At 32.1% G+C, this 16,649-nt stretch overlaps 2 protein-coding genes across 3 annotated transcripts; both read left to right on the forward strand.

Moving 5' to 3' along the window:
- The first annotated feature begins 1,874 nt into the window (after positions 1-1,874).
- Positions 1,875-7,139, forward strand: LOC125224494 (uncharacterized). Of its 2 annotated transcripts, XM_048127900.2 has the most exons (4): positions 1,875-2,350; positions 3,204-3,479; positions 3,839-3,934; positions 6,627-7,139. In XM_048127900.2, the coding sequence occupies exons 2-4, from the start codon at positions 3,367-3,369 to the stop codon at positions 6,979-6,981; spliced, it is 564 nt and encodes a 187-aa protein (XP_047983857.1). In that variant the 5' UTR covers positions 1,875-2,350; positions 3,204-3,366; the 3' UTR covers positions 6,982-7,139. The 2 variants fall into 2 exon arrangements, with proteins under 2 accessions (XP_047983857.1, XP_047983856.1); XM_048127899.2 differs by lacking the exon at positions 1,875-2,350 and having other exon boundaries at positions 2,843-3,479.
- Positions 7,140-8,307: 1,168 nt separating this feature from the next.
- On the forward strand, positions 8,308-13,607 carry LOC125218021 (uncharacterized). Its single transcript, XM_048119614.2, has 5 exons — positions 8,308-8,410; positions 9,320-9,590; positions 9,675-9,767; positions 10,746-10,802; positions 13,091-13,607. Exons 2-5 carry the CDS (start codon positions 9,478-9,480, stop codon positions 13,470-13,472), a joined length of 645 nt encoding a protein of 214 aa, XP_047975571.1. The 5' UTR covers positions 8,308-8,410; positions 9,320-9,477; the 3' UTR covers positions 13,473-13,607.
- Positions 13,608-16,649: the final 3,042 nt, after the last annotated feature.

The following is a 16,649-nucleotide window of genomic DNA, read 5'->3' on the forward strand; positions in this document are numbered from 1 at the left end:
CTCAAAAATTTTTGCATCGGCATTTCGTTTTGCTTTCAGTGAGGAATTCCTTCAAGCACCCACCACCGAAGATTGTCAACAGTTGTTTCATCTTCACGAAATAGTCCACAGATTTCCCGGTATGCTTGACAACATTGACTGCATGCATTGGAAGTGGAAGAATTGCCCAAATGCTTGGAGGGGGAAACACTTAAGCGACAAGGCGGCGGCCCAACGTTTATCCTTGAAGCGGTCGCCGACTACCGCCTATGGATTTGGCATGCATATTTCGGTGTTGCCGGATCCAACAACAACCGAACGTGCTCTATTCTTTACCACTCTTCAATGATGTTTTGAATGGTGTAGCACCCGGTGATCGACTTCACCGTCAACGGAAATCCATACCACATAGGGTACTATCTTGCCGATGGTATCTACCCAAGGTGACCGACTTTCATGAAGACGCTCAACAATCTGCAAGACCAGAAACGGGTTCTTTATTCACAGTGTCAAGAGGCTGCTCGGAAAGACGTCGAAAGAGCTTTTGAGGTCCTTCAAGCCCGGTTCAACATTGTGAAGACCCCGGCTCGGCTTTGGTACACAAAGAATATTGTCGACATCATGTACACGTGTATAATCTTGCACAATATGATTATAGCTGATGAAGGACCGAGGGCGGCTAACTTTAACGACGAGGATAAAGCCGGAAGCTCAACCGCAAGGTCTCCCCCACGCCGAGGTGTGCATACGACGGTGCGCGAGAGGATCGAAACAAAGCACACAATGCTCGAGACCAAAATCCACATTGAGCTACAAGAAGACCTAATCCAACACATTTGGACGAAATTCATCCATGAGTAGTAGGTTTTTTTAATTTTATGAATTTAATTATTTAATTTTTAATTTTTAGAATTTTAATTATGTAATTTTCATTTTTTTAGTAATTTGTAATATTATTTCAGATATTTTTAATGCATTTTAATATTGTGGAAATGTTTTTAGTTAAATTGAATAATAGAATGGTGGGACCCTTGAGCATTCTCTTGCGGAAGAGCATGGATGTAGGTGTTGTGTTCTTGCCAAAGAGTAGGGAATAAAAGTGGGTTTGGGTCCACTTCCATGCTCTTGCCAAAGAGCATGGATGTGGATGCTCTAATATTCAATCTCATGAACAAAACACATTATATATTCAACCATAAGATATACTCCACTAGTAATCTTTAAACCAAACATAACCTTTTTTTATGAGACAAAAATGCTTAAACCATTGAAGAATGGTGAGTTAAAGAGCAGCAGCGACAAAAAACATGTCCCAAACAAGTTGCTCCAAACAACACAATGTACTCAAACAGAATGAAACAAAACAAAAAAAAAAAGGCAACCAAGGCAAACATGGACACGACACATAACAACACCCAAAAAAGTGTAGCCAAGCAAAAAAAAAAAACAAGAAAGAAGGAGGCAGCCATTGAACCTGTACTCAAGCAAGCAACTAGTAGCAAACAAGAGATGGAAAAACAAGAAATGGAAAAGGGTAAACCATGTATACCCTAATCATTTTAATTTGTTATGTACAATTAAAAATAAAATCAAGTAGTGTACAAAAAAAAATGACAGAAATATATACTTGAATATAGTAGCTAAGGTTAGGTGTTAAACTCACCTATCCTGTTAGGAATTTTATATATCCTATTGGAATTAAATATTTATGATGGTAATATATAAATGGATGACAGGCATTACCATGCTTAATTAAATATTTACATTAATTTCCAGGAAAGTACTCCGACATTTTATAATACTGCAATTTTTTCTCTCTTAGACTTGGTAGTGTAGTACTCCCCACTCCATCTCCATAGACACTACGCTGACTTCAATTTGTGTTTGGTGATAGTTTACTGTTGCTTATCCTACGCAATTTTCAATTTTAAGAGAGATGTGTGTGGTGACAGAAATTTAAAATGGCAACACACATCAAATTAGCGCAATGAGGAGAGTTAATGTCAGCAGTTTTATTTTTTTTTATTTTTTTTTGAAGTTTGAATCAATGGATTATTAGTATGTTTTCAAACTTAATTACGTGTGAAATTGTTTATATTTTTTATAGGTTAATTAGTCATGAATCATGCCGCCATGTGCACTAATATTGTTAGAGGCTTTGAGCTAATTAGTCAACTCCATCCCCCTTTCTTTCTCATAGATGCAATTATATGTTAGGAATTGGCATTTCTAAAACACAAAAGCCTTCGATGAATCTGAAGATATTCAACAAGCCTCTCTCTCTCTCTCCCTCTCTCTCTCTCTCTGCATGCAGACACACACACACCCATTTCTTGGAAGGCAAATGCTAGCTAGCTAGTGAAGATAAAAGGTATGAACAATACACACATGTTCTTTCTCTTGGAAATGATATATGCTTCAGTGTTTATCGGTGATAGGACAGAACTTAACAAAAACTGTCTTAATATGTAATTAGATATATGGTTACTAGCCAGATGTGAGGCTATATTGTAATTTTTTGTTTGCACATATATAGCTACATATGATTATTGTTTTTAGATCTTGATCATAACGTACTTTTTAGGTTATGCTTTTCAATTTCTGGATACTATAGGAATCAGGTGTGCAGAAGGTTTTTTTTTTTTTTTTTTTGATCATTAGGTTATGCTTTACTTTTGACTCAGCTCAAATTCATTTAGATCTACATATAATTGAGGCCCGAAATATTGTCTAACCCATTGGGTTGGGCCACTGTTGATATAGTTTGAATATAGTTAATTAGGGCTTATTAAGCGAATAAGAATTAATTAGTGGGCTAATATATTTGGGTTTTAATTAATTATGGCGTGACCTTTCCAAAAGTGATTCTATAATGAATGATCACTCAGGTCGTAGTTTAATTGCAAATGAACACATTGATCATACATACATGAGTCAGTGTATTTATACACATGGGCTCAATTACATAGAGCATTATCATTTCCTAACTATTTCTAAACACATTTCCATTATCCTAGTAAATATGTCTTGACTCATTCCACAATTACAAAACACACATACCAACTAAAATAGACTTAACTATCGAAGTCAAAAAAAATCTTGTCTACTACTTTCTCACTCTTAAAAACCCTAAATCACTTCTTGTTACTCTGATTTGATTATCTATAAACGATGGATTTGATCTTCGTTCTCCTAACCCAACTCATCAACACCACCACCTTCAGACTAGAATTCGAAGACGCGGATGGCAACTGCGGCTTGCTGCCAAGGCTGCGTCCGGGCAAGACCCGATTCGCTGCACAAAACCCGGTCCTCCACCGTCTCAATGGATCCGGCCGGGCCTGGAATTTCCGAGTCCTGATTGATGGGGAGTTCACGGGGATAGAGATGGACCCTCAGGTCGTCATGAATTGTGTTCGTGTCATTTTTAGTGTCGAAGGAGGCGTGCTCTGTGTTAAGGAAGTACATGAGAGGCGAGTCGATGCCTTCTTCCGACTAAGGTTTTTTACTATTTCCAACTTATATATTTACAAAAAAATGGATACATTTATTTGATTAGGATAGTGATAAAATGCAAACCCATATATTGTACAAACTCCAAACTTTTTAACACAATATCAACATAATGTCAACACAGTTTAAAATTTCAAGATTCTGATATCAATACAATATCAATACAATATCAACACAATTTCAACACAACATCAACCGTTGACATTGTGTTGACATTTTTTGTTGCTATTATTTCATGATCTGTTGATATTTTCTAACGGTTCAGATCATAGTTTGGAGTTTGTACAATATTTAGAGTTTGCTGATCACATCCCTATTTGATTATTTCAATTTTGATCAAATTTAGGTATTTCGGGTTCCTACGAAACTTTTTTTGGGATCGTAGAGGAGAAGCCAAATCCATGTGTCTATCTCACACACAAATGCCTACAAATTTAAAGAGGTATGATTTGTTTTTTTTTAAATTTTCAAAATGAGTTGAGGTATGTATTTTACTTTGGGGTATAGATATATGTCTTTAATTTCCTTTATATGGAGTAATTAACAGCACATATAATTTCATATATTAATGTTCATTATGTGTAAATTAAATCTTGAGATTGATTAATTGTCAATTTGGCATAGAACTATATTTTTGACATACATATATATAGTAAGGATATTTTCACTGCAAAATCTAAACTCAAGCTGAAGAATGTCGACAAGTTGATATAGTTTATGAATTTTCACAAAAAATTCCGACTATAGGTAATTAATTGATCAATTCACACTCACACTATTTCTAAACCTTATTGTGCTATCTTGTCTCTTTAAGAGATTTTATGTACAGCTATATAGAACTACTACTACTATTAGTTTATACATACATATGCATATTGAACATTTTATCGTAAATTAATGGATATATATATATATTGTAGTACTGCATATATGGCCATGATCTCTTAACACTTCTTTAGATCATAACTACGAACCAATATATGTAGCTAATTAATGAAATAGATGGTGTGAATTCTATTCCACGGATATAAGCATTAATTAACTATAGAGGTAAAATGAGGAGATCTCCTGAAAATATCTGCTCTATCAATTTAAATTATTTTTCTCAAAATATATCAAATTAATGATAATTCTATTGGGGATTCTAACAACATCATAATTGAATAGGTTCTCATCAACCGATTTGATAATATTTTGTTGAATATCATATATTTTCGAAAATCAGTGTAATATCAATATATCTATCTTATGATATCAATATTATATGATTATAATTTCACACATAATATCAGTATATATACACTATATCAGTAATTTACTTGGGCGTTCGGTTTGCAAGATTGTATCCCAGATTAAATCCGTAGTGTGATTGGTTCATGAGATTCAATACCACAACTCTATCCAAGATGGATAATTATGGGATAATTAGTCATAGTTAACCCCCTATGACTAAAATAATCTCACAACTCAATCCTAGATTATATCTTGGTATTATTTTATCTTGAAAAATCGAACACCACCTACATGTATAATATTAATTAGTATCAGTGGCGGATTAGGGGGGGGGGGGGGGGCAGGAGGGGGCGGTCGCCCCTTCCCGGCCGTTCGGAGAGCCTAAACTTTCCCTTGAATCGAGCCGAAAATAGTATATCCGCCCCCTCCGTAGAGTGTAGAAATATACTTTGTTTTCAATAAATGGCATATAAAATGGAGTGGTCTAATGGTTTGTGTGTTGATTTTTTTCTAAGAGGTCTAAGGATCAATCATCAACAAGAGCATACTTTTTTCATTTTTTATTCTTTTAGTTTATCAATTCATATTTCTTTCTTATCATCAAAATAATACCTTTAAATACTTTATAAAATCTAAACTTTTACTAATTTTCCTATATTAGGTTGTTATATTTGTTCTTTAGTTAAAACTATTTTCAATCTTTGTGTTAATGTTTTTTTTTCCTAAAGTACTTATAATTTGTGATCCATGCATCTTAATTATTTTCTATGTAACAAAATAAACATTTTAATATTTTTGAAATCTAAATATTTACTTTTATATTACTTTTGTATATAATATTTATGATGATTTTGAATGTATATAATATTTACAATAATTTTATATTTTAAAATGAGTAATACATATTTGCAAGCTAATGCATGTTTATATTTTATTAACGAAGCTAGTGTTACTTAAATATTAATACAATATTATTTATTTTATTATTAAAAATAATATTAAATTAAATATTAAATATTAAATATTAAATTTTCGCCCCCGCCATTTTCGGGGTCTGGATCCGCCACTGATTAGTATCTCCTACTAGCATGATAACTCACATATTTCATAATAATCATTCCTTTCGTTTCATAGTAGTAGAGTCATTTTTCCATTTTGAACATTCCATAGCGGTAGAGTCATTTTCTTTTTTAGTAAAAAGTAGTAACACATTTTTCCACTTTTACTTTTTTATTTCTCTTACTTTATTATCTATACTTTTTCTTCTTTTCTACCTTATTATCTTTTTATTTAATACTTTAGTACATTACAACTTTTTTCTTAATCTCCGTACGAAAAAGAAATACTTCCACTACAACGGAACGAATGGAGTACTAGTACTCTAAAATGGGAAAAATGATTTTCGTCTTTGTCAATAATGATATTGTATCAAATTGAAAATGATAATGTATCGATATGTGAAAGTGTAAAAATGATGTTGCTCTTCATCAACAATGATATTAGCTTGATATCTGATTGAGGATCTAGATTTTAATCTCGATTCGTATTATTTCGTGTAGATAAATATACTATTTTTATTTCAGATAAAAACAAAAAACTCAATATCATATTCAATTCGACATAATATCATTATTGATGAAGGATATCATCATTTGTCTTTTTTCAGAAGTGTATGCAAATTCGATATCATTTTCGCTTTGATACAATATCATTATTCATGAATACCAATATCATTCTTCTCTTCTCAGAGTATCATCAAAATAGTTATAAATAGCATGTGTTTTAAACTTGATCGTTGTAATTATTGTTTAAATTGAAATATTGGAACTTTATCTTGGTGTTCTCTCCCAACTTCTGTGAGATACTTATTAAACTTTTATTGATCTATATTTTTATTTTAGTGGCGAAGAAGATGGAAGTGAATGCTCAACAAGAAAGGCAGAGGAAGATGGAAATGAATGCTCAACAAGTGAGGCAGAAGAAGAGGCAAATATCCGATCATCGGCCCCCGATTCCCCGGCCGGGACTAATAATATAAATGTCAATTCGCATTTGGAAAGACCAATAAGAGGGCGGATAGGTAATACCCCTCCGCCTCCGCCTCGGCCTCCGGATGATAACATGGTGCCGGCTCGAAGAAGCCGGCCAATCGATTATGAGCCATCATCCAACAATGTGGTTGAGAAGGATAGTTTTGTCCACATTATGCTTCTTGTATTTGCTTTAATAGTTTTTATATGGTTGAGGTTGTTTTGATGTACTATCAAAAATATGCTACTCCATATACGTATTGTTGCAACTTGCAAAGGTGTGTACGTGGAACAAATAAATTTTGGCATAGTGCTATAATTATGTGCAATGTATCGTGTTTATTCACGTAAGTTTTTCATTTTTGTTGGGCTACGCTGTTGGTCATCCAGTTACATTACGTGTGCACATTTTGGTTATTGGAATTGTAAAAACGTTGAATTATAGGAGTACTACTATTTGGCTGCAGAATTTAGGTATTTTTAACATTTAATTTTACTCGGTACGGTATAGTTCATTTACGTACATGCATGGGGTTTTCTTTTGTTTTATAATATTGACAAATTAATTTATTTAAGCATCATGCATGGTGTGTGTGCGTATTTAAGTCTGTCCATACGTGTTAATTGGAAATGTACTAGTAACTTTTTGGTGATGTGCACTGTCGTATATTCTTCTTCTTATTTAATTTTAACATTATCTAGTGATAAAATGCCATCTCTAAATATTATACAAACTCCAAACTATGACATTGACCGTTAGAAAATGCAAACTCTAAATATTGTACAAACTCCAAATTATGATTTGGTTCGTTAGAAAATATCAACAGATGACCAAATAACAACAATAAAAAATGTTAACATAATGTCAACACATCATCAACCGTTGACATTGTGTTGACATTTTTTGTTGTTGTTATTTTGTCATATTTGTTGACATTTTCTAACGGTTCAAATCATAGTTTGAAGTTTGTACTACGTCACGCACACTCCCTCCATTCCAGCAACTAATTGTAAGGACATTTGTATTATTGTACTGTCAACCAAACGAATTATTGTGCAAAACTTGTGGAATTAATGACATTAAATTGGTTCGTCGAATTATCTCAGTTTTTTTTTATTTATAACAACAATCATTTTTAAAGGTTTGGTTGAAATCCTTTAGAGAGGAAAACGGTACGTACTAGTATATAAGTAGGAAAGGAATCCTTCAAAGTTTTCAACTTATATAAGGAGAGGTGTGTGAGGTGGGAGAAGAAAATTGCACGTTAATTAACACTGGCAACACATCAAAGTAAGACATAAGATAGTCGTTGTCAGCATTTTTTTTGGAAAGTTTGAACCAGTGGATTATAAATATGTTTCAGAATTAATTACGTGTGAGATTGTACATATTTTAGAGGTTAATGAATGAATCATGCCATGTGATGTGCAGTAATATTATTTGAGCTAACTAGTCAACTCCCTCCTTCTCTCTATCTCATAGATGCAATATTAGTATATTTTAGGAATTGGAATTTCTAAAACTCAAAAGAGCCTTTGATGAATCTGGAGATCAACAACCTACTATCCGTCTCCGTCTCTGTCTCTGTCTCTATGATCACGCTACGAGACTTCTTGGAAGACACATGGTAGCTAGCATCTAGCGAAGATAAAAGGTATGAATTAACAACACAACACACACATGTTCTCTCTCTGGAATTTGATATGTTTCAATGTTTATCGATGATATTGTCTTTAGATCTTGATCAAACCGTACTCTTACTATATACGGCATAGATGCAACTCAATCTCATATTTGCACCAAAATATATAATTGCATCAAGATAGCTAGAGAAAAAAAAAAAAAAAAAGGATTGTTAAGGCAAGTGAATCAATGATAGATGTGATACTAATTCTTCTTATATAGGACATATCGATTATGCTTTACAATTTTGGAGAATCATGGTTTGGCACAGGTAGTTTTTCTATCAAGCTTAACTTTTGACTCGACTCAAATTCACTTAGATCTACATTTAATTAAAGGACATTTGGCGCAAAAGGCCAGCATGGGAAATTTGGTCAACCCATTGGGTCGGGCCACTTTTGATATACTCCGTAGTTATATGTGAGACTTAATTAGTGGGCCAATATATTAGGATTTTAGTAATTAATTAGATAGTGACATGTTTTAAAACTCATCCAATCTAATCGGATCGGCAGAATAAGCAGGCCTACTTAAAAGGCTTTTAGCATATGTGAGACTGAATTAGTGGGCCAATAAATTAGGATTTTACTAGTAGTAGTAATTAATTAGAGAGTGACATGATTGGAGAGTCATCCAAATCATACATACATACATATATACATGTGTCTGTACACGTTTCCTCTATTCATGACATAAGCTATGGAATAATGCATGACATATTACTAGAATTGACTTAACTGTCCGAGTCAAAAAAGAGCTTATCTACTATTCTCCCTATTAAAAACCCTAATCCACTTGTTGCTAATTGAATACCTATCTGTGATGGATCTGATCTTCGCTCTCCTAACTCAATTAATCAACACCACCAATTCGAAAATAGAATTCGAAGACGCGGATGGCAACCGCAGTTTGCTGCCGAGGCTGCGTCCAGGCAAGACCCGATTCGCCAAGCAAAACACGGTCCTCCACCGGCTGAATAGATCCGACCGGGCCTGGAAATTCCGGGTCCTCGTTGATGGGAAGTTCACGGGTATAGAGATGGATCCCCAGGTCGTAATGACATGTGTTCGTATCGTGTTCAGTATTGAAGGAGGTGTGCTCTGCGTTAAGGGAATACATGAGAGGCGCGCCGACGCCTTCTTCCGACTAAGGTTTATTAACTTCTCCCAACTTATATTTTTACTTCCTTTTTATAAATAATCACTAATAAATTATTTCAACTGTGATCAAATTAGGTTTTTTGGGTGCATGCGAAACTTTTTCTGGGATCGTAGAGGACAACCTGAATCAATCTATCCACCTCACACACAAATGCCTACAAATATGAGGTATGATTTGTTTTGTTTTGTTTTTTTCAAGATGAGTCTGAGGTATGAATTTACTTTGTTATTAGCACATATCATTTCGTAGTGATAAAATGCAAACTCTTATACAAACTCCAAACTCCTCGACACAGTGTCAACACATTGTAAAATTTCAAGATTTTGATGTCAACGCAGCGTCAACAGTTGATAATGTATTGACATTTTCTAATGGTCCAGATTATAGTTTAGAGTTTATACTATATCTAGAGTTTTGCATTTGATTACATCCCTTATTTCATGCGTACATGTAAATCTTGAGATTAATGAAGCTCGTATATTGATTGGTGTTCATTATGTGCAAATCTTGAGAATAATTAAATGCCATAGGAGAAATGTACTTTTGACCTGTATATAGTGAGGATGTTTACACTGCAAAATATAAATTCATGGCGTATTTTGGCATATACTTTTTCCGTCCGCGAATAGGAGTCTTGTTTTCCACGAATAGGAGTCTCGTTTCATATTGCTATAAATAGTAAAGAGGTCTCACATTCCACTAACTCATTCCCTTCACATATCATTTAAAAGTAATATACACAAGTGAGACTCATATTCCACTAACTCTATTTCACCCACTTTTCTTAGCATTTCTTAAAATTCGTATCGGAAAGAAATGAGACTCCTATTCGCGAACGGATAGAGTCTATGTTATGTGATCTAGCTAGCTAGCACTTACCTCGAGTTAAAGTATCAAACTATGTGTTCATATACATAGACCACAAATTGTAGAAGGTCGACAAATTGATATAGTTTTTGAATTTTTACGAAAAATTCCGACTATAGTTATTCAAAATGAATACAGAATTAATGGGTTTATAGAATTACAAATAAAAGGACAACGGTAATTAATAGGATGAATTTTGCATTTTTGCTGCTACTGAATGCTATGTATTTCCAATATTATTTTCTGATTGAAAGTCGAAACAAATTGTATTGACGCAGGAATGAAGAAGGCCATTGTCATCAGCATTTGCCTCCATATGTTGGATTGCAGAATAGGTAATTAATTTACACTCACTATTTATAATCTCTACTGTGCTTGCTTTGCTTGTCTCCTTAAGAGAGAAATTTTATGTATGCTTAATACTCCATATATATAGTAGTACTATACTATTAGTTTATATAAACTATGTGTGCATATTGAACATTTTTATCGTAAATGAACATTTTTACAGCACTTCTTTGGATCATAACTAAGAACAATTATCGATAATTGCATAATGAAATGGATGGTGTGAATTTATTCTACGGCGATAAGCATTTATTAACCGATATCTGTATAGAGGTAAAATGAGGAGATAGAAAATATAGGTTGGGCATAATTAAAGCTAACTATTTCTATCTAATAAAAATATATCAAATGCGATACAACTTTCTCAATTTAAGTTTTTTTTTAAAATATACTCCCTCCGTCCCAAGGAAGATGACCCCTTCCTTGAGCGACACGGGAATTTATAAAACTTTATTTTGTGTGTAAAGTGGAAAGAGTAAAATAAGAGAGGGAGAATAAAGTAGAGATAAAGTAAATGCAGAACCAAATATACGAAGGTGAACTGTTAGTTTATTTTTAGGTCATTTTAGTAAGAATAACCTAAAATAATCTAAAAATGACCTAAAATCTAGATTTTATAAAATAACCTCAAACTAATTAATAATGATCTTCAGTGATTTTGATTAATTATTGATCATCAGATTGACAAACTCATGGTCAAGACTTGGTCTACTTTATCGCTTTGTCAAGACTTGGTCTACTTGGTCAAGACTTGGTCTACGTTTTGTATTGAGATCATTTTTTTTTATCGCTTTCCTATTAGTATATGCATATATAATATATAGGTCTTACTACCTTGATTACTCATATCTTCCTCAAAAATCCATTTTTCCCACTTTAGCCGTCGTAGTTGAGTTATGAGGGAATTTTAAGAAATTAAAAGAAAAGTTGGTAAAAATAGATAGTAGAATGTGGGTAGCATTTTGATATATTAATTAGTAAAATGTGAGTGAATGGAGTTAGTAGAATGTGGGGTCTATTATCATTTATGGAAAACTCTAATTGAGACTTCTAATGTAAGACGGACTAAAACAGAAAACTGAGCCTGCCAAAGTGGGATGGAAGGAGTAACTAATAACTACTCCTTCCGTCCCTAATAATTTGTCACTATTTGACCCATCACGGGTTTTAAGAAATGTTATAAAAAGTGGGTTAAAAAGTTGGTGGCATATGTATCCTATTTTTATATATTAGTTTTGTACTGTAATAAAATGGAGTGGGAATGAATTAGTGAAATGTGAAATTCACTGCTAAAAATGGTAAAAGTGAAATGTTACAAGTTTATAAAGTTTCTAAGGAGGGAAGTATTCAATGATACTCCGTAAAAGGAAAAATGATATTCCTCTTTATCAATAATGGTATTGTATCATATTGAAAATGATAATGTATTGACATGATACAATGAAAGTAAAAAATGACGTTGGTCTTAATCAACATTAATGATACTATTAGCTTAACATCTTATGAAGGATCTAGATATTAATCTCGATTCACATGATTTCGTGTCCGTTCTATAGTAAGAGTTACATTTTGTCATTTCAGTTCGTCCCACAGAGATTCACATTTCATTTTTACTTGATACGTAGGTCCCACATTCCACTAACTCACTACACTCACGTTCTATTATAAAATTAATAATTTCATTATTGGTGAAATAGTCATCATTTATCTTTTTCCCAAATTGTGCGATATAATATCATAATTGGTAAAACACATCATCATTTTTCTTTTTTAAGGATTGTACGCAAATTCAGTATCATTTTCAATTTGATTCAATATCATTATTGATGAATACCTATATCATTTTTCTCTTTTCAGAGTATCATCAAAATAGTTACTCCTTCCATCTCATAAAAATAGAGACATTTGCGAATTATAATGCACAATTGGTAATGTATGAAAGATATAGAAAGAAAAAGATATTGGAGCATATCACCTCATTAAAGAAAAAAATTTATCAAAAATCGAAATCACTATTTTTATGACCGGATCAAAATAAAAAGAATCTCTATTTTTATGAAATATGAAAATGAAGTATTAGTCGTCATGGAAGAACTGAGTTATCGTTTGATTATGCCCTGTGTGTGAGAGAGAGAGAATGTCATAAATTGCATGTATATTAAACTTGATCGTTGTAATTATTGACTAAATTGAAATATTAGAACTTTATTTATTGGTGCTCTCTCCCAACTTTTGCGAGATATTAAACTTTTATTGACCCATATTTTTATTTTAGAGGCGAAGAAGATGGAAGAAAATGCTCATCCAGCGGTGCAGAGGAAGATGTAAATGAATGCTCAACAAGTGAGGCAGAAGCAGAGGAAATTGTCCGATCATCGGTCTCCGATTCTCCGGCTGAGGCTAATAATAAAATTGTAGGGGACAACCTAAAAGAGAGGACGAAGAATGCCAATGCGCATTTGGACCCGCCAATAAAATCAAGAGGGCGGATAGGTAATACCCCTCGGCCTCGGTCTCAGCCTCAACCTCAGCCTCGGCCTCGGCCTCCAATCCATGATGAGCCATCATCCAACAATGTGCTTGAGAAGGATAGTTTTGTCCACGGTATGCTACTTGTATTCGCATTAATATTTTTTATATGGTTGAGGTTCTTTTGATGTGCTATCAAAAATTATGCTACTACTATATTTGCAAGGTGTGCGCGTGGAACAAATAAATTTTGGCATATTGCTATAATGTGCAAGTGTAATGTATTGACTTTATTTATTTAGCTTTTCATTTTTGTTGGTCATCCAGATACATTACGTGCGCTGATTTTTATTATTGGAATTGTAGACCAACGTTGAATTAAGTTTGGCCACAGAATTAAGGTATTTTTAACATTTAATTTTACGGGTAGCAATAAAATGCAAACTCTATATATTGTACAAACTCTAAACTTTTTAACATAGTGTCAACACAACGTTAACACAATGTCAACATAGTGTAAAATTTCAAAATTTTGATTCAATGTCAACTTTTGACACTATGTTGATATTTTCTGTTGATGTTCTTGTCATCTGTTGACATTTTCCAACGATCCAGATCATAGTTTAGAGTTTGCACAATATACAGAGTTTGCATTTGATTACATCCCTAATTTTACTCAGTATAGTTCATTTACGTACATGCATGGGGTTTTATTTTATTTTGTAATATTGACAAATTTATTTGTTTAAGCATCATGCATGGTGTGTGTGCGTATTTAAGTCTGTCCTCAGTGGCAGAGCTATGGTGGGGCTGGAGGGCCCTAAGGACCCATTGGCGTAATTCCTATATAGTATATTATATGTATGCAGTTTCGAACATGATAAGAGCTAGTGCAGTTGGTCCAAATTTCAGCTTCATGTCCGTGAGATAGTGTGGTCGACTCCCTCCTGCGGCATTTTTATTATTTAAGAATTTGTTCTTCCTATTATGGGTTCATTTTTGTTAATTAAATTCATATTTTATTAGATTTATAATATTAGTAAAATTGTTTTTAAAGCATGCTTGCAGTTCATTTGCTTTATCTTTTCTTTTCTAATTAGTACTTTTTGTTGATTTTTCACGTTCATTTATATTTCATGGATTTTCTCACATTAGAAACTTCCATTGATGTTTTTTACAAGTAATGTATAAATCATTTTATAAAAAAAAAAATTTATAGTTTAAGAATAAAAAATAGTTCTTCTATTGCATAAATATTTTTAAAATATTATATGATATTAATAAAATCAATTTTAATGTGATGCCCTTTATTATAAAATATTTGGAATAGAAAATAACACTTTAATGTAATAAATATGTTATTATTAGTAATATTTGTGCTTTGCTTAGTCACTAATTACTTTTCTCTTCCTTCATTTTTCACGCGTGGCTTTTTATATTGCTCATATTCGAGCTATTTTCGTGTTGTTTGCATTGAACACACTCAATAAATTTTTTAGTGGTAGTTTGGGCCCCCATAGTAAAATTTCTAGTTCCGCCGCTATCTGTCCATAACTGTTTATTGGAAATGTACTAACTTTTTGGTGGGATTTTGATGATGTGCATTGTCGTATATTCTTTTCTTATTTAATTTGAACATCTTAGAAAATGCACTAAAATGGTAGTAGTAGGTTTTAGGTTGGAAAATGGCCATTTAAAGGTTCAATGATCTAATCAGGAGTTAGAACAAATATAAGTTGTCTTAATGCGTCTCTCATTTAACGATTTACCGACAATAATTAAAATCCTTATTACTACTTCTGTCAATAAAAAATAGTGTATAGTATATTTTTTATTTTTGCCCGACAACCAGAATCAATTTCTATTTGCTTGTAATAAATTTAAGTTTTAGTAATATGTGTCTTATTATTACTAATAACTTTAACTATATATTTTCACTATCTTTTTTATTTTATAAACTTTACATTTAAATTTGTGCTAATTAAAATTTCCACTATCATATTTCTACTTTAAGTACATTTAAATCATTACACTCACATTATATTATAAAATTATTATTATCGTATAAAAGTTGGATTTGCATTCGACTATCATCTTTCTTCACTTTTCTTTCACAAAGTCAAACAATTTCTTAAACTCTATGTCGAGACAAAATAAAACTATAAATGGCAGACCTATGGAGTAAAAATGAGATGAATAAAATTACATATACACCTTTCATGGTTTTAATGCCAAAATAGTCAGTCGGGACATTGCAAATGTGATTTTTTTTTTTTCGTGTCCATTTCCGTTACAATGTGATTTTTCTCACTTCAGTGACTAAAAAAATGCAAATCTCAAGGACTAAAAAGTGATTTTTTTCAAACGAGATTTTTTTTTTCATGTCCATATCCCTTAAAATAAAATTTATGCGAAAATTCAAAAATAATCATATTGAATCACTAAAATAGAGTACTATAGTAAATAAAAATGAAATAATCATCATTCTAATCAAATGCAATTAAAAGACAAAAATTACAAATATTTCAATTCACAACATTTCTTAAAAACTGTTAATTTTTAAAGATAATAGACACAGTTCACTATAATTTTAAAAAATTACTGTTTAAAACAACAAAAAATACTATATTTAATACCAGTTAATGGTTCCATGATTTATTAGTGAATTTTAAATGTTATTTGACTTTATTGAAAAAAAAATTAGTGAAATATGAATCATATTTTTATGCGGACGGGTCTTAATTGTTGTCGGAGTATTTATGAATTGGATTGTGCAGGATTTTCAAAATTATAGAGAACTTTTACCTCCATCTGATTTGGCTTTTGTATTGTAAATTTCCAGCTTTTAGCTTTTGTAGTGATATGTAACATGTTTATCACTTACTGATTATTTAATGTAAAATTTCTTTTTAAAATGAATAGTGATTTGGTTTTCCAGTTTAATTTCCATAATTTTGCTTTAGTAGGATATTCATAGAGCAATTACCTCATTAATCATTGTAATAAATTCAGTTCTTAATTCTGATTCTTAACTAAGGATTTAGTGATAAACACACGCTACTAATAATGTGGGCTCCTTAAACTACTAACAATATTTCAATTATATTAACTTCTGCTCTCTTAAACAATTATATATTAAAATTTATAACTCTTATTATCTCCAAAGTATCTATTTCTATAAGACACATAGATTTTTATTTTTATATAATTGTGAGTAAAATAAGTTAATTGAAATTGAAATTCACAAAACAAATACAATAAGAAATGAGACAATAAATGAAGACATAACGAAAATGACATAATAAAACAATTAAGGAGATAAGGAGTACAATTTAGAAAAGGGTGAAACTAGAACAATTACAAAA

Source organism: Salvia hispanica, chromosome 1 (genome assembly GCF_029641045.1).
Source record: "Salvia hispanica isolate PSC_SH4W2 chromosome 1, Shi_PSC_v1, whole genome shotgun sequence".
Taxonomy (NCBI): Eukaryota; Viridiplantae; Streptophyta; class Magnoliopsida; order Lamiales; family Lamiaceae; genus Salvia; species Salvia hispanica.